Raw genomic sequence first — 18,546 nt, 5'->3', positions numbered from 1 at the left:
TGCGCTCAGATGACATCAAGGTCATTAGAACAGAGGAGCCGGTCTCTAGTGAGACACCTGCCTGGTATGGGCTTGACTCATCGATGGCGTTTTTAGGGTGCAGTGCTTGGGGGTGGCTGAGACACCCCTTCCAAGGCAAAGGGCAACTTATATGTTGCACCTCCTGCCAGCAAAAACAGAGGCACGGGGCTTAGTGGCACCGTTGGCTTTGGAGGCAGTGTGTACACTAGGGAACACTAACTACTCCAATCCAGTTATCAAGTGAAAACCCACTGATCACTGGGGGTGTGGCGTGGAGCCCAGAACAAGAAGGGATCTGCACAGCACAGGTGGGCGCAGCAGCCCTGGTGCTCAGGCTGTACGAGGCCTGAGGGGCATGGTCTCCCCAGGGTCTCCCAGCCAGCGGGGGAGAGCTGGCGCTGGAACGCTGTGTCAATGGCTTGTGGCCCTTTGATGGCTTCTTTGCGGCTTCCTGCCTGCCCTGCTCCCAGTTCTCACTGCCAGCTGCTTCCACAGCCTCCCCACCCACCCCTCATCCCACAGCCCAGCCCTTGTCCTGCCAGGCACCGCAGCCAGTCTGCTGCAGTCACCGCCACCAAAGCACATACCCCCTTCACAAGCCCTGTGTGGTAGGGACCTGCCATCCTGGTTTGCCCAGAACTGAGGGGTTTCCAGGAGGAGAGACTTCAGGGACTTATTATTCTATACTAGAGGCCTGGTGCATGAAATTTGTGCACTCAGGGACCGGGAGGGGGGGGTGTCCCTCAGCCCAGCCTGTGCCCTCTCCAAGTCCATACTTCTCACTCCTCACCACCCGCCTGCCACAAAAGTGGGAGAGGATTCCACCACCACCACTGTGCTCGCCAGATGTGAGCCAGGCTTTTGGCTGAGCAACACTCCCCCTGTGGGAGCGCACTGACCACCAGGGGCAGCTCCTGTGTGGAGCATCTGTCCCTGGTGGTCAGTGCGTGTCATAGCAATCAGTTGTTCCATTGTTTGGTCCATTTGCATATTAGCCTTTTATTATATAGGACTAGAGGCCCGGTGCCCAAAAATTTGTGCACTCGGGGGGGAAGAGGGGGTCCCTCAGCCCGACCTGTGCCCTCTTGCAGTCTGGGACCCCTCGGGAGATAACGACCTGCTGGCTTAGGCCTGCTCCTGGGTGGCAGAGGGCAGGCCCAATCCCTAGGTGCAGCCCCTGGTCAGCCTCAGAGCAGGGCTCATTGGGGAGTTGTGCGCCGCCACTGTCACACTCAGGGCAGGGCCGATGGGGAGGTTATGGCTCTACCCTGTCACACACAGAGCAGGGCTGATCAGGGGGTTGGGACGCCGCACCCTGTCACACATAGAGTCACAGGGCGATCAGGGTGTTTGGGCGCTGCCCCCTGTCATGCTGATCCAGTGCCAGGAGGCCTCGCGGCTCCGCTAATCCCAGTGCTGGGAGGCATATTACCCTTTTACTATATAGGATAGAGGCCTGGGGGCAGGCTGGTTTGCCCTGAAGGGTGTCCTGGATCAGGGTGGGGGTCCCCACAGGGGTGCCTGGCCAGCCTGAATGAGGGGATGATGGCTGTTTGCAGCTGGTCACACACCCTTCAGGGTGGGGGTCCCCACTGGCTTGCCTGGCAGGTCTGGGTGAGGGGCTGAGGGCTGCCTTCAGGCTGGCGATTGACTGAAGCTCCCAACCGCTCCTTTTTTTCTTTTCTTTTTTTATTCTGGGCCAGCTTTAGCTCTGGCTCTAGCTCTGAGGCCTCGGCTGCTGAAAGCTGGTATCTGCTTTGTTTGCATTCTATAATCGAAACAATGTATAACTCCAGCTCTGAGATCCCGGCAGCTGAAAGCTGGTTTCTGGGGTTTTGTTTAGCTTCTATATTTGTTACAAAGTTTCAAACTGCCAGCTCAGAGGCCGGCAAGGCAGGCGGGGAACGTTGGAGTCCTGCTTCACTGAAGCAAGCAAGCCTCATGTTCGCTTCCAGCTGCCTGACTGCCGGACGCCATCTTGGCTGACAGTTAATTTGCATATACTCACTGATTAGCCAATGAAAAGGGTAGCGGTCGTACGCTAATTACCATGTTTCTCTTTTATTAGTGTACATAATAACCTAATATGCTAAGTGTTAGGTCATCTGGTCATCCGTTCAACCAATTAAAGTATAATATGCTAATGATATGCTAAGGCCACAAAATTGCCTGGGAGACTCATGAACAGCAGCCACAGCATCTGTGGGGATGGCAGGGGCCTGGGTGAGACCAGCAGGGGCTGGGGTCCCCGTGTGGGGATGGAGAAGCTGGGGTCTGAGCAGCGGTATCCTCACCTGGAGGGACCCTCCTTGGGACCCTCTCTGCACCCCTTCATCCCCTGGCACAGGAAGGGAAGGCGGGGGCCCACTGGCTGGGCCATAGGCAGAGAGAGCTGCTCCTCTCTCAGGCCCACCCAGGTTGGGGGTCAGTCAGCAGGCAGCAAGGAGCTGCTGCTGGGCCCTGGTGCTGCCTCCCCCAGACCTGCCACCAGCTGTCACTGGGCAGCAGCCATGTCTGGCTGCATGGATCTCAGCCACAAAGCACAGCCAGGCCAGCGGCCTGAGCAAAGAGAGCTGCCAGAGAGTGCAGTTTTGCTGGAAGAAGCCCCAGAGCGCTGGGCCCAGGCCGGCGGGCCCAGGGAGGCAGAGCCCCAGAGCTGCTGCTGGGCCCCTTGAGCCACAGGGCAGCCCCTGAATACGCTGGCTCCTGTGAAACAGCATGGAGCTCGTCACCATCTGACTAGAGCATGCCATCTGCCTGACACGTGGCCTGTGGCCACCCTCACTGCCACCAGCTGAGGCCCTGCACACTGCCCTCTGCAGGGTGCTCTCCAGAAGCTGCACGGAAAACCCTCTCTGCACCCCTTCATCCCCTGGCACAGGAAGGGCAGGCAGGGGCCCCCTGGCTGTGCAGTGCAGCCTGGATTTCTTGTGGGTACAAGTCAGGGAGAGGCACCTGGGAGGCAGGTGGATGGAGCAAAGCTGAGCAGAAGGTGAGGCTGGAGCACAATGCAGGCTGATGACACCTTGACCAGCCCACAGGGAGACCCAGGCCACGGCCACTACTGGGACACAGTGCCAGCCCTGCCTCTCCCTGCACTAGCCAAGAGGGACCTGCCAGGGCGAGGCAGCCAGAGGAACTGCCAGGCCTCCCATCAGGTCCTGTCCTGAAAGGGGACCTGGCCCGCCTCTGTGTCCGGCAGCGTCCACCGCCTTCTGCCTTGTGGGCTGAGGAGGCAGCCGCAGGAACACCGAGGAGTCCCTGCCCAGGAAACTGGGAAGCAGAGGCTCCGGGTACAACTGAGGCCGACAGGGCCCCTCCACTGTCCACCTGGGTCCCACCCTTTGTTACTAACTGGGACTCTGGGACTTACCTGGTAGCACAACCCAGACCCCCATCCCTGAGGGGCTGAGCTCTGGTCACAGGGACTTCTCAGGCCGGGTGGCTGCACGTGTCCACCTGCCATCACATTGACGAGGGGGAGGCAAGGGACACACAAGGGCCCTCACCTTCCCTGCCCCCCACTGTGACACAGCAGCCCTGCCTCTGCCTGGTGGTCAGTGTCATTGTCCCACCAAGATGGTGGCACGTCTTGCTCCCTGGCCTCCAGACACAAGGAGCTCAGTGTACCCAGACACCAGCTGTCACTCACATCTCAGGAATAGTCCTCAGTTCAGGCTGTTGTCCTGCCCCCCACGGGGCTTGCCCATCACCAATACTTTTAATACCATCGTGTCTGCTGGGACCTGTGACGCCAGTGCAGCTGGACCTGCAGCAGAGCCCTGTCCAGCGCTGGGACCACTCAGAGCCGGCAGCCTGTTGTGTGGCCAGCGTCACGGGCTGGAGGGCACGCTGCTTCCCTGAGAGGGACAGAGACCCTCACTGGCCTGTTGTTTTGAGGGGGGCCCTGGGTGCTGGGCCGTGGGAATCCTAAAGATTTCCTGTGGCCGGGCCCTGCCTCCTCAGGGGCGCGCTCCCCCTCTCAGGAGCACACAGCCTGGTGGCCAGTAACCTCACCAGTGAGGGAGTCAGTGTGGACCAGTGCGGTCCCTCAGAACCTGACCTGCTTTAGAAATAAGTGCAGATGCAACTAGTTCAGATGGGGTCAGAGTGGAGGGGGGAGGCCCTAAATGCAATGACGGTTCCTTGTAGGAAGAGGTGAGGATGCGGAGAGCACAGAGGAGTTGGGAGGACGGGGTGGAGGTCCAGAGGTTCCTCCCCAACCAAGGGTCCCAGCACCACCAGCAGCTGCAGGAGGCAGGAGCCTGGGAACAGGTGTGGCCCCAGAACAACTTGATTGCGGGCTCCTGGCCTCCAGCCGGTAAGAGAATGCATTTGTGTTGTTTTAAGCTCACACTCCCCAGTCGGGGGCTGTTACTGCGACCCCAGGACACCACACAGGGGCAGAGCCTGGTGGTGACTGAGGTGTGATGTCCACCTGGAAGGGCATGGCCCTCATGGAGTCTCCATTCCAAGCCCTGAAGGTGTCTCTCTCACCTCAGACAAGGGGAAGAGGCCAACGCCTGTGGGCCCTCCCCAGGGTCCCCATGGACACTGACCTGGCCTGCAGGGGTTTATTTTGGGGACAGAGCCCTGCTGGCTCAGTGTCCCCCACCCCTGTGGGCACAGGGCTCAGTCAGAACTGATTTCAGAGAAAAGAGGCAACATGCCCTGCTCCTCAATCTCCACCCAGGCATCTGGCTCCGCCCACATTGTCTGACAGCTGAGCCAGGAAGCCAGGTGCTCTGGCTGTGATTCCAGACAGGTGAGGTTGGGGGAGGGGGGACTGCCCTGAGCCCATCCTCTCATCCTCTGGAGAGAGTCCTGCGGGTTCACCCCGTGTCCATGCCTGCAGACACAGCCCCAGGCCCAGGCGTGTCTCACTCCAGCCTTCGCTCCAACACCAAGTTCTAGGTCCTTCTCCCTCCCCTGGGAGCTCTGGCCTCTGAGTCACTCAGACCCTCATTCTTAACCCTGGAAACACTAATGTCTGACTACACCCTCACCCAGGGAGGAAAGCCCTACAAAGACTCACAGTCCCCAGAGCCCAATGGGAAGGCAGGCAGCCCACACCCTCCTGGCGGGAACAGGGGACCTGGATGTGTGTGGACCACCTGGCAGCCACCCACCCACAGGGCCCCGTGGACAGGCAGTCACTTAGGCAGAATGTGTGCCTAGAACCCGAGGGCAAGGGCACAGGGCCAGGCTGTGCTGTGTCACCCCATCCTCCCTCCCTGTACGGAGCAGATCCCCAAGGGGGGCCATCTGCATGGTGGTGCCTTCCAGCTGAGTCCCAAGCCTCATTTTCCCAGGAAAAGGCTTTCCTGGAGAGCTCCTGGCTGCCAGGAACCCAGACTTCAGTCCCGGGAAAATGGGGGATGCAGCTGCTGATCCGCCTGCCCTGGAGCTTCCACTCTCCCTAACTCGGAGTCCAGCCCTCCCCTGAGGACCGGGTCACAGTGACAGAGGAGGGCTGTTCCACCCTGGCCTCGGGGGGCAGGGGTCCTGGCACTGCAAGGTCTGGAAGGCCGCCACCCCATTGTAGAATCAGACTGGGGACCAGCCTGTAGCTGCAGGGTATGGAGCCCCCTCACCCACAGTACAGGCCTCCTCAGGCTCCTCAGGCCTCCTGGGTCCTGGCCCCAACCTGCAGGTGCGGGACCCACCCCAGCCCAGCACCAGCAGCACGGACCACCCACTGGCCGCCTTGGCCACGCCCACAGGTAAGGACACTGAGTCCAGAGCAGTTTTTCATGCAGTTTAATGAGCTACAGAGGGTAGGGAGGAGGCAGGAGTCCTGCAGTGCCCGCCCCACTTCAGAGCACATCCCGCCTCTCCCTGTTGCCTGTCAGGGGAGAGAGGCTGATGGAGGTGCTGAGGCAGGAGGACCTCAGAGCAGGTGGGGGCGGGGGAGGGATGGAGGGACGCTAGGTGCAATGAAGAGCTGCCATTGGGAGGGAGCAGGGAGGGTCCCCCAGACACCCTGGAGGGCCTGTCTTCATCTCATGGGCAGCATCCTTGCCCGGCCCCGGGCTCAAGGAGCGGAATGAATATGATGGCGGATCCAAGGCAAGAAGGATGTCACTCGGGCATAGACTCCAGGAAAGTTGGCACGACAGTACTTGTGCCCCCAACTCACCACACCTACCTGGACCCAGATACCCCTCCATTTACAGACCAAGGGGCCCCCAGAGTCACCCTGTGGGAAGAGGAGACAGGTGGTCAGAACTCAGGGCCCTGCAGGCAGGAGCAACAGACGGAGGCCACAGTCTGGGGGTCTCACATGGCAGGTGCCCCGGCCCTGGCTTCCGGCACACAGCTCGTCGTCCTGGATAACCTTGCTGATCTTGAGGTATTGCTGCCGACAGATCTCATCCGCCACGATGGGGACCTCCACTTCCTGCAGATTTTGAGGCAGCGGCAGCGGCTCTGTGAGAAGAAGCCCAGTGAGCCTGTGGTCCTGAGGGGGCGGACAGTCCCAGGCCGCGGGTTCTAGAACCACACGCTGAGCCCTAGGGGGATCCAGAGAGTCACATCCCGCCTCTCCCTTTTGCCTGTCAGGGGAGAGAGGCTGATGGAGGTGTGTCCCCAGGGGGACCCAGAGAGTCACCCAAGACCCCAACTGTCTCGTTAATTCCAGGTCAATGGGCTGATAATCTCTAGGCTGACACTGTGGGCACCAAGCTCCAAAAAGAAACAGAGAAATATATTTTTTATGCACAAATAATTTTTATTGGGAAAAATCAGAGCAGGTGCTTTTCCCCAAGAAATGCAGAGTGAGCGGCCCTATGGTCAAATTTGACTTTGTCCATTTAATAGTGAATCCTGGAGCTCGTCACTGAAGTTCTCCCTCCTCATTCTCCATCCCACTATTGAGACTCAGGGAGAACGAGGACCCCCGGAAGGGAGGGCACGGCCTGGTGCAGAGTGAGGGAGAGAAATGCCTCACTGGGGTCATTTCTCAGTGGTGGGAGCGCTGTCCCAAAGGGTCCCAGTTTTAATTCTTGGTTAAAGGCAAGTACCTGGGTTGCAGGTTCAATCCCCAGCCCCAGTGGAGAAGGCAACTAATAGATATGCTTCTCACACCGATGTTTCTCTCTCCCCCTCCCTTCCACTCTCTCTAAAAATCAATGGAAAAAATATCCCTGGGTGATATTTTTTTAAAAAAAAAAAAATCCCCATTGCCATGCCTCACTCTTGCTACTTTGGTCTCCGCTCCTTAACAGACTCCTCTCGAGCTGTCTGCCTCCTACACCCAAGGGAGACCCCGGAGGGAGCCCAGCTCAGACCCCAGCTGAGCCTCCTCTGTAAAGCCTGGCCCACCCCCTGCATCGCCCGGGTGTCATCCTGGTTCTGGTTCTCACCTTCAAAAGCAATGTCGCCCCAGCCAGTCACCCAGCACCGTGTGCCTGGGGGGAATGCGGAGGAGGCTGGTGGGAGGCGGATCCACCTGATGAGGTTAGATGGTCGCACCGGGGCCTCCAGTTTGAGAAGTGCCACGTCCGCCCCTCCTGGTCCTTCATTTTCAAGGCTGTAGTTGGGGTGGCGGATGATCCTAACCACCTGCACACTGTCATTGTATGAGGGTCTCATTCGTCCTAGTTGGACCTTAAAGTGCCCAGTCATTGGGTTTCTCCTGGGGACAGAAGGCCAAAGGCTTCTGAGAGGCTGTGGCAGGAAGTGGGCCAACCCCTCAGGGCCCAGAGACCTCCCCTCTGTGGTGGGCAAGGGGAGCGCCAGGAAGCTGAATCCTGGTGGGAGGTCTGCAGCCACTCAGCCCAGCATCTGCCCCCAACACACAACACATGCCTCCGACATTGTCCACCCCACTCACCAGGTGCTGGTAGAGTCAGACTTACTCTGTAATGCAGTGGGCAGCGGTCAGCACCCACTGGTGATGGATGAGGGAGCCCCCACACCAAAGAATACACTCAGAACTTATTGGATGGCAGAACCACAGGCCCACCTGCCACGGCCACTTCCCATTGGCAGCATCATGCCCCCCTATGATGCCCACCAGCTCAGTCCCTGGGCCAGGATCTGGGGAAGCAGAGGAGGAGCCATCAGGGACCCAGGCACCACTGCCCGGCACTCAGCATGATTCCATCCTCAGTCCCTCCCAGAGCCACCCTCAGAGGGGGATCGCCACCCATCCCAGGGGCGGCCTCTGAGAGGTCAGAGTCAGGGGATTGGAGAAAAGCCAGGCTTGGGGGTCAAGACTCACCTGAGGTCACAGGTACGGAGCCCCCCAGACAGGGGAGAGTCAGGACCAGCAGCCACAGCATCTGCAGGGGGAGAGGGCAGGGAGGAGAGCCAGTGAGGAGATGTGGGGCGGGGACACAGCCTGGGAAGGGAGAGGATGGGGCTTTGAGCAGCGTCCTCACCATGCCAGGTCTGTCTGCCTCTGTCGTGGGCCCTCTGAGCCCCTTTATCCTCCTGCCCAGACAGACCCAAGGGGAAGCCGGCCTCCTTTGGGGTGAGGCCTGGGAGGAGGTGGGGCTTATGCCTTCAGTGGGACCAGTGGTGACCAGCAGACCAGCTATCAGATAAGATACATGGTGTTTCCTCTGAGAAGACACTCAGTATTGGTGCTGGAGCCCTAGCTGGTTTGGCTCAGTAGATAGAGCGTTAGCCTGTGGACTGAAGGGTCCCAGGTTCGACTCCGGTCAAGGGCACACACCTTGGTATCAGGTTCCTCGGCCCAGGTCAGGGGTCATGCAGGAGGCAAACAATCAATGTGTCTCTCTTACATAGATGTTTCTGTCCTTCCCTCTCCCTTCCACTCTCTCTAAAAATCAATGGATTTGGGTGAGGATTAACAAAAAATAAAAATATTAAAAATATTGGTCTGGAGACATTTCAGTGGTAAGATGACAGTTTGCACATGAAAAAGAAAGAAATGAGATGCTTTGCATCGTCCTGTGCACTGAAGGGTCTCAGTTTGATTCCCAGTCAGACCACATACCTAGGATGAGGGTTCATTCCCTGATCGGGACACGTACAAAAGACAACCGACCTATGTTTCTCACATCTCTCTCCCTTCCTCTCCCTAAAATCCATAAGCATATCCTCGGTGAGGAACTAAATAAATGATAAATAATCAGATGCTCTGAAACAACACAGAGCAGGGGCACGGATGGGATGGGGGCTGGCACCTGAGCCAAGAGCAGGGGCGGGGTGGGGGAAAGGAGAGCAGCAGGCCCAGTGCCCTGTAACCCCTCCTTCTTTTGAGGCTCACAGCGTTCCCCAAAAAGGACAGACTCGCTGGACCTGCAGACAGAGTTTGCCAGCAACACCATGAGATGGAGGAGGCAGCTTCCCTGGAGCCTTTGGAGGTTGTGGGACCTGCTGACACCTTGATTGTAGACTTCCAGCCTCCAAAACTGTGACAGAATAAAGTTTCATTTAAAGGTCGGGGTCTGTGGCATCTGTAACGGCCGCCCCAGGACACTCAGGCATCTGCTCAGCTGTCCTCATACATCCTATGCATGACCAAGCTTTGTCAAAATGCACAGCAAAGGGTGTGAGAGGTGTCAATTTAATGCTAGTTCTCACCTCTCCTCACCTCGTGCACACGCCTGCTCCCCCACAGCGCTGGGAGCCAACCCCCCTCTCACACTCCCTGCTTTCTGAATGGAGGAGCTCTGTCCCCAAGTCTAACCCCAAACAGAGGCCAGCCACTCGCCAGGGACAGGCTTTCCCACCCTTTGACATTCTGAGAATCATTCTCCACCAAGCATGGGACAGGACCAGACAGTGGTTTGAGAGGAGAAGGAAGAGGGCTTCCCACACTCCTGAACCACTGCCTGGTCCTCTGTCCTCCAGGAGCCCCGTGAGGAGACCACCAAGGGATGCTTTGCCGCACCTAGATGAGCTCAGGTCTCTAGAAACCCATCATTCCCTCCTGGGCCAGAGTCCCTGTCATCCTTGCTGAGATGTTGGTGTCTCCGGGGGCACCCAGAATCCTCAGGGGACACTGGGGATCTCAACAGGAAACAACCAGGATCCAACATGGCCAGGGGCCCTTTGGTGGGAGGAGTCAGCACCATGAAGGGAAGGGGCTGGGCTCCCAGATCCAGCTAGTCCCACAGGCCCAGGGGGAGACCTCTGGGTGATAAGGGGGGGCTTCCTCCCTCCCTGCCTCTGGTCTGGACAGAGCCCCCACCGTTACCCACCTCAACACTGGATGTGGGTTTGGGGCTGGTTTCAGCCCAGATGACAGGAAGGCTAGTCACAGAGGTGTCAGCGAGAGGCCACAGGCCCCAACGCCCAGCCTGATGCTGGACCCAGGCTTCCTGTCTCCCAGCACCAGGCTGGGCAATAACCAGCTGCGCCAGACCTGGGAAAAGACGGCATTTGGGCATTAGGAGCAGATGTGCCTGAAACAGAAACAAGAGTTTTGAGGGTCTGGGGGGGAAATGTCATGACTATCATTGGCAGATAATATGATCTTCCTCCAAGAAGAGCCAAAAGCCTCAATGAAAAGGTTCTAAGATTAAGTTTCCCAAGGTGTCTAGATGGAAGACAAATATTTTGCACCCAAATCAGGAGAGAAAGAAGGAGAAACTCATCTTTAACCCCAGGCATAGCTAATGCGATGTCATATGGTAGAGACCCCGTTCACGGCCAGGTCCATACATTCCTAATCTAGAGTCCGTGACAACCACAAAACTTCCTTGAGGAGGAAACTCACACGAAATAAAATGTCATTCAATGTTATTAACAGGAGACGGTGTCATCCAATATCAACTCTTCCAAAATCCCAATAGAATGTGAATTGCAGGCAAGTCTGGAACATTCAAAGTGACCCCCAAGTTTTTAAGAAGGAAAATACATGTGAGGGTGTCCCCGGAAGCCACAGGGCAGAGTGAGGCAAACTAGGCAGCTGGTACCATAAAGCTGTGGGAATGGGAACCGAGTGGCCGTTCAGTGACGCAGGGCAAGGGAATGGCCCAGCCAACCTGCCCTCCTAGACCCAGCCTCAGGGACAGCACAGCAGCAGACAAATGCACGGGGTCAACTCACAGCAAAGAAGGAGGAGACGGCATCGGTGAGGGGCCGCTGGGAATCAGATGGAAGGGATGAAGAAGAGGGGTTTGGGGAGAAGTGCAATCCCCTGTTCTGGTGCTTGGTTTGAAGCCACCTCACTGTGCAGGACACATGGTGATGGGGCCACCTGGAACGTGAGGGACCCAGGCAACTCAGATCTTGGCAGGGGCTGAAGAGGGTCACCCAGCTCAGAGGAAGGTGGTGAGAGCCAGGAGGCTGGACACACGGTCAGGACCCAGGCCGTCCTCTCCCTCCTGCAGTCGGGGTCACCCCAGGAGGAGGGTGAAGGATCCATCTCTAGAGAACCTTCGGTCCCAGCAAAACAGAGGACTGGCATCTGGGAGGCCCAGGGCTCCGCCCAGTCATCTTAGAACAGAATCAACTAGTCCACCAGCCAACCAGGCTGACAGATGCGAGTCAGCTATTGAACTGTTAATAAATGGTTGTTTCTGTTCCTTAGAAAAGTATTCTTGCACTCGATTGGTGTGGCTCAGCAGGTGAGTGTCAGCCCAGGAGCCAAGAGGTCCCTGGTTTGATTCCCAATCAGGACACATGCTCAGGTTGCTGTCCCAATCCCCAGTAGGGGGTGTACACGAAGCAGTTGATCAATGATGTCCCTCTCTCTCTCTCTCATTGATGTTTCTATCTCTCTATCCCTCTCCCTTCCTCTCTCTAAGTATACTTGTTTACGGTGGTAATTTTTTACATAAACCAGCCCAAAATTTAGTGATTTGCTCTTACATATGAAGAAAACTGTTGGGGCAGACCAGGAAAGCATTGAATTGGAAAGTTAGAAACCAAAGTAAAAACAAATGAAAAAAAAGTTATTCAAACCTATTCAACTAGCAATGATGAGAAATAGAAGTTTGAGCAAGTTTTCAGGGAGTTAGGAGAAAATACTGCATTTATGAAACAAGGATTACATACTGTTTTCTTCTCATATCAAGCAGATAATAACCAACTGCACATGGACATTAAAAATATAACAAATTAGTCCAGGCCAGTGGTTTGAACAATGGTTCGAAGAGTGTCCTGCCCACCTAAGGGTCAGCTGTTGAATTCCCAGTGCAGGTTCCATGTGTGGGAGGCAAGAAATCAATGTGTCTCTCTCACCTCCATGTTTCTCTCTGTCTCTTCGCCTCCCTTCCACTCTCTCTAAAAATGAATGGCAAAAAAATACATAAACTGATGAACCAAAGTAGATGCAGAGACAAATGGCAGGGGAGATTGGGGGGTTGGGGCGGTTAGAGAGCAACAAAGGACTTGTATGCATGCATATCAGCATAACCAACAGACACAGACACTGGGGCTGTGAGTGCTTGCCCAGGGTGGGAATGGCTGGGGAGCGGGGGAGGGCGGGGAGGGGGGGGGGCGGGTAGGAAGGGGAAAAAGGAGACATATGTAAAACTTTAGACAATAAAAAGATAAAAAGACCAAAACATAAAAAAAGCTAAAAAAATATCCTGGGTGAGGATTAACAAAATCAAAAAATTTCACTCAGAGATTTTCTTGTCAAATACAATTGTGTCGTGTAACCCAAGGTTAGTTCTCTTTTCAATCAAAGCAAAAGAGTTTATGATAACTTTTTACTCCCACAAACCTGTCATCAAAACCTGAAAGTTAACGTGTCATGTGCCCTGAGAAATCCTGTGAGGGGGACTCTGTGGGAAGGGCTGTGCATTGATAAGAGCTTACAGTGTGTGGATGCTGCGTCTCCCAACCATGGTCAGCACATATCTGTCCATGTTATTTGGACCTTATGTTCTTTAGCTCAACCGGACAATGTCCTCTCTGAAATCTTGCACATGTTTTGTTAGATTTCTTCCCAGGTGGTTTGTAGTAGTCACTGGAAATGCCATCATACTGATTCCTCTTCTCAGTGGCCATGGGCAGTGTCTAGAAGGCCTGTGGGATTTCAGTGCTGGACCTGCGTTGATGGTGGGTAAAGCTGCCTCTCCGCACTCACACTAGTTCTTACATTGTGAGCAGATGGTTAGGCTGTTCCCTGTAGAGCGCCGTGTTGTTCCTGGTGGTCTCCTCTACTCCTCCCTGGTCCTCACACCTTTTGTGTATTTCTGATCACTGTGTGCTGCCTGGAGTCACCTGTACTGTCTGGGCCTCCCTGTCCATCATCCCTCATTCAGGGGCGGGGCTGCCACTGTGCCCCAGGTAAGCGGGACATTTGCTGTGGCTTCTGGGAAAGCCACCCTTATCGAATTAGGAAGTCACCTTTGGCCCAAGTTTGCTAAGAGTTTTATCACAAACTATGGTTGAATTTATCAATAAAAAAAATTTATTTTTTTCCATATCTATTGAGATTATCACATGGTTTTTATCATCTATTTCTGCACCGTTAATGTGGTAAGTTGCACTAATTGGTTTTCAACCACTGTGGTTTCGACCTTCCTGGGTTATTTGGTAATTATGTTACACATTGGGAGATGGTTTGATAAAGTTTTACTTTGGATTTTTTCAATCTATGGTCATAATGGAAATTGTCCTGAAATTGTCCTTTATTCTATAGGCCTAGTTTTGTTCTCCAGAAAGTGTGCCCGGGAGCTGCCTCTCTTTCTGTCCCTGGAAGAACGCTGGGTCTTGAAGTCTTCGTGTAATTCTCCAGGAAGCCATGCTGTGTGTAACTCCCCGTGTTGTACTTTATATGTTAGTTCTGGGTGGATGTTCACCTCCCAGAAGCAGGCCTTTCATGATTATAAATCTGGTCCCTCTTCCCTTTCTCCTAAAGTCAGTTCTCAGGAGTTATACTCGCCTAAAAATGGTCCATTTCACCTGATGGCAAGTTTGTTTAATGTGCTTGTTCATACTAACCTCTTCCGAGTTTTAAAAATCTCTGCTCTGCCCATGTGTCTGGTCACCTCTTTATTACTAATATTAGTTGTGCATCAGTTGTCCTGCCTGATGGATCTTGGCACAGGTTTGCCAATTTCAATAGATTTAAGGAACTCACTTTTGGCTTTGAAACCGTGTAATTTCTTTATTAACTAGTCCAGGTGCTTCTTTTATTTGTTTTAAATTACCCCTGGCTTTCTTCCGTTGATTAGCCTGACTTTTATTATATTCCTTATGCTCTCTTTCGGTTTCCTCCGACATAATTTTTCTCTCTTCTTGACTTAAACATAACATTCTCTGTTCATTCTCTGATCATTTCCTCCAGATACAAGTCATCATGTCCCTGTGAATATGAGGAGGTGGGATTTTCACCATTGTGAGTTGTATGTACTTTTTAATTTCATTCTGACATTTCTTTGGAAGTATATTTTTAAATTTCCAGATGTAGGAGGGCTTGTGCCTATTTTTGATATAAGTGTGAGAAAGCTTAAAATAACCAAGTACCTGTTGTTTTCCAATACAAGGCAACTGTAAGTGACCTCTGAGAAGAGAAATTCAGGCTCAGTATTTACCGAGGATGTAAACAAAGGCAGAGAGATAAAATGTCCATCATCAGTAAAAAAGACCGTTCACAGGACGCCCCTCATAAATTCAGACAGTGAACTTGTGGGCAAGTGGCCTTGTCACATGGTGTCCAGCTGTGACCTGCTCCTGTTCAACGTCTATCGAAGTCACATGTGACCATATAACTGCAAGTATTCAGACCTTCCCAATCCATGCAACTGAACAACCACACACACGCACACACACACACACACACACACACACACACATGCAGACGATGATGCATGGGCACACATGGAGGGAGGCCCTAGGAGGCTCCGGGGCAGGGAGACCAGCCTGGGGCTGAAAATTCAGTCCTGGGTGGCAGTGTGCCTGCGGGACCCTGGGCTTCCAGCCTTCTTCCCCAGCCTGCCCTGGAGCCAGGGGAGCAGCCAGGCCACTGTACCTGGCGATGCTCCTGGCAAAACTGATCACCTCAGGGGAGAGCAATCCAACTACCAACCTGGACGCTGGGAATGTCCCACAGAGAGGCGGCTGCACCACCAGCGGCGGGGCCTGTGCAGTGGGAGCCCAGCAGGCAAAGCCTAGGGAGCCCAGGTGATGCCAGTCAAGATGCCCACCCATTAGAACACGGTGGGGACCAGGGGGCCTGGGAATCCCGGGGGAGGGAGCGTGGAGAGTGGAGACCAAGCGGGGGAAGGAGGGAATGGTGGAGGTGGAGCCCCGACAACCTGGGTGTCACAGGCCGGCACCCGGGGTCTAGGACAGAGGGCCTGGGTGTGGGAGGACAGCCACCAGGGGGGGGGCTCCAGGAAGCAGCACACAGAACTCGGGGGCCATCATCAGAGCCCCGGCGGGCACTGCAGAGTGGGTGCTGCCTGGAAGCCGGTCACAGGCGCTGCCCTCGGTGAGGAGCAAGGCCGTCCTCTGGACACAAAGCAGCGCTGAAGCCTGTGTCCCTCTGAGCAGTTGGGCAGAGTGAGTGAGATCAGTGTCATTGTCAGTGTGGTCACCATTGTCCCGTGGTTGGTGGGGCCCGAATGGGACAGCCAGTGCCATGAATGAGGGCCTCCAGGAGCCATCCCTGCCCCGGGTCCAACACCTCCATTGTGACCCATGAGGACCCGTGGACGCTGGCACATTGCTGCCCCCTCAGCACCCCCACCCCACCCTCGCTGGCCCAGCCTCCACTGCAGTGTTGCAAAATGGGGCTGTTAGGTAACAGAAGCTGTGCCCTTTGCCCACCTGCCCTCAGCCTTCCCCTATCAGGGCTCAGACATCCTCATCACAGCCCCGGCTTTGATCCTGACCCTGATGCCCACGCCACCCACCCTCACTCTGTGCATCCATTCCTATCACTCAGACCCGCACCCTGGGACCCCCAAAGGGGGCCTGAGGCCAGAAGGACTCCTGCTCAGAGGAGTGCAGGGCACTGCCCTGCCCCCTTCCACACACAGCTGCTGGCCTGAATGCCCACAGGCACTTTATCTCAGCATCCCCTCTTCTTGTCTTTTTTCTTAATCCTCACCCAAGGGTATTTTTTCTATTGATTTTTGGAGAGAGTGGAAGGGAAGGGGAGAGAAGAGAGAGAAAAGCATTAATGTAACAGGCGTATCAATTGGATGCCTTCTGCAGGCACCCCAATGCTGGGCTGGTGATCAAACCTGTAACCCAAGCACATGCCCTTGACTAGGAATCAAACACAGGCCTCTTCGCTCTGAGGTCCGACACCTCAACCACTCAGCCAAACCAGCCAGGGCCCCCTCTTCTTTTTCAATTTATTGGCAGATACACACCACGTCATAAATATAGAGATCATGACAGCTTTGTTTTTTTCCTTATTAATTTTATACCCACCCTTCAACCCACTCCCCTTGGGCAACCACCCACTTGTTCTCTGTATCTATGAGTCTGTTTCTGTTTTCTTTGTTCATTTGTTTTGTTCTGTTTTAGATTCCACATATGAGTTGCTCATTTCTCAACATCTTTGCAAACATGTGGTTTATTGCACTTTTTCATTTTCTCCAACCTGATGAGTGTGACACTGCATGTCCTTTTATTTCCCTCAGTTTTCCTCTGATTATGAAGGAGGCCAGTCAAGGCTTATGGCCACTCAGGGGTGTCTGGAGAATGGCATGCAGTGTGTTTTCCCATTAATGCTTTGTTTCCTGTGTCCCACACATTCCTCTGAATTAGTATTTCTTCTTCCCGGAATAAATCCCTAAATAGTTCTGTTAATGAGTGCCTGCAGGTGATAAGACACTCTGTGTGTCTTCTGTTTTGTAATATCACCATTTTTTCCTCAATATTGTGTGACAGTATATCTGGGAATAAAATGTTATGTAGATGTTGATGTTTCCTCACCACTTCCAAGGAATTGCTCCAGGTTCTCCTTTCACCTCCTGTTGCTGATCAGAAATCCCCTGTGTCTGTAAGTCATTTCTTTTTAGGTTAAACTATCACTTGTCTCTGCTGGCTTCTAATGATGACAATTTTCAGTTTTACCTAAATGGATTAAGATGTAGAATTTATTTGTGTTTATTCTGCTGAATTTTCACAGGGCCCTTTCCAATGAAGGTTCACAATTTTTCTTTAATTCTAGAAAATTCTCATATATTTATGTACCAACATGATGTTTTAGTTTTCCAACACCATTTTTTTTAAGTAGCTAATAAGGGGTTTTGAATGTCTAATGAGCCTGTGAAGTTGGAGGCTCTCAAACCATCTACAAAGATACTCTTTCATATTTTATGGAATTTTTAAAGATTCCTCTGTTTCTGATATGCTGATGGTGAAAACCAAACAAGCCAACATTCAAGCTCACTCTGAGAATGGCCCTCCGCCCCCTCAAATACCTTCCAAGCTCACACATCAGTCCCCACCTTCTCTCTCCCCACCTCCTCTGTCCCCACCTCCTTTGTTCCCACCTCCTGTCCCCACCTCCTCTCTCCCCACCTCCTCTGTCCCCACCTCCTTTGTTCCCACCTCCTCTGTCCCCACCACCTCTGTCCCCTCCACCTCTGTCCCCACCTCCTCTGTCCCCACCTCCTCTGTCCCCACCTCCTTTGTCCCCACTTCATTTGTCCCCACCTCCTCTGTACCCACCACCTCTGTCCCCACTTCCCCTGTCCCCACCACCTCTGTCCCCGCCTCCGCTGTCCCTGCCACCGCTGTCCCCACCTTCTCTGTCCAACCACCTCTGTCCCCACCACCGCTGTCCCCACCACCTCTGTCCCCACCACCTCTGTCCCCGCCACCACTGTCTCCACCACCTCTGTCCACACCACCTCTGTCCCCACCTCCTCTGTCCCCGCCACTTCTGTCCCCCCCACCTCTGTCCCCACCACCTCTGTCCCCACCTCCTCGGTCCCTCTGCCTGGAGTCCATCCCCCTAATGCCCACCGTTGCTCCTGCTTCATGAGCTGGGCCTAGCAGCTCAGACCTGTGAAACCCTCCCGGCAGGTCCAGGCTGGATGGACACGCCCTGTGTCCCCCCAGCTCTGTCTTCAGCACTCACCTCCACACCGTGTCCCACACTCACTGCAGTGCTGTGGTTATGTCTGTCCTCACCTCCCTGTGTGTTCCAGGGGCCCATGAACCCACTCAGTGACTCCTTGCCCCCGAGACCTTGTCCATGCTGGGCACATGTGATCCAGGATAAATAAGGGAGGGAGGGAAGGGAGGAAGGAAGAGAACTAAGAAGAAACAAGTATAAAACAAGAGAGAGAGAAAAACATAGAAGAGCAGAAAAGGAAAATAAGAAGCAGGGGAAGGAGGGAGGGGAGGAAGAAGGAAGAGGAAGTGGAGGGGTGGAGGGAGGGACACCGGGACAAGCATAACCCCCATGAGCTCCCAGAAATGCCGTCACAGGGAACTGAGCCCTGGAAACCTCCTCACACCCGAACACGGAGACCTGAGACCTGGGGACTCTCAGGGAGGCCCCCACTGCGCCCTCAGTCACCGCCATAGTGAGTCCATGCCACCATCTCAACCACGGCTTGGAGCTGGCTTGTACAAGTTTAATAGGAATCAGAGGGTGAGCAGGAGGCCATGGGCCCAGGCCCC

At 54.4% G+C, this 18,546-nt stretch overlaps 1 protein-coding gene across 1 annotated transcript; it reads right to left on the bottom strand.

The window, feature by feature from the left end:
* Positions 1–6,055: 6,055 nt before the first annotated feature.
* Positions 6,056–18,448, bottom strand: LOC139009511 (mastin-like). The gene is made up of 6 exons (XM_070413782.1): positions 18,371–18,448; positions 8,246–8,306; positions 7,881–8,049; positions 7,386–7,657; positions 6,305–6,450; positions 6,056–6,220 (listed from the first exon to the last, which is right to left on the bottom strand). The coding sequence occupies exons 1-6, from the start codon at positions 18,446–18,448 to the stop codon at positions 6,056–6,058; spliced, it is 891 nt and encodes a 296-aa protein (XP_070269883.1).
* Between the last annotated feature and the right edge of the window lie 98 nt (positions 18,449–18,546).

The sequence above is a fragment of the Myotis yumanensis genome, unplaced genomic scaffold, assembly GCF_028538775.1.
Source record: "Myotis yumanensis isolate MYYU_CA2020_CCGP unplaced genomic scaffold, mMyoYum1.0.hap1 SCAF_4, whole genome shotgun sequence".
NCBI classification, from domain to species: Eukaryota; Metazoa; Chordata; class Mammalia; order Chiroptera; family Vespertilionidae; genus Myotis; species Myotis yumanensis.
The sequence above is the reverse complement of the archived record's forward strand: the minus strand, read 5'-3'. Positions and strand labels throughout refer to the sequence as shown.

Bases quoted from the DNA above. Each gene is read 5' to 3' on its own strand.
- LOC139009511 (XM_070413782.1), bottom strand. From the start codon at position 18,448: ATGGCGGTGACTGAGGGCGCAGTGGGGGCCTCCCTGAGAGTCCCCAGG. The intron at 7,658-7,880 runs GTAAGTCTGACT...TTCTGTCCCCAG, and splicing joins GCTGCCCACTGCATTACAGA to GAGAAACCCAATGACTGGGC. The intron at 6,451-7,385 runs GTGAGAACCAGA...TTCTTCTCACAG, and splicing joins GGGCGACATTGCTTTTGAAG to AGCCGCTGCCGCTGCCTCAA.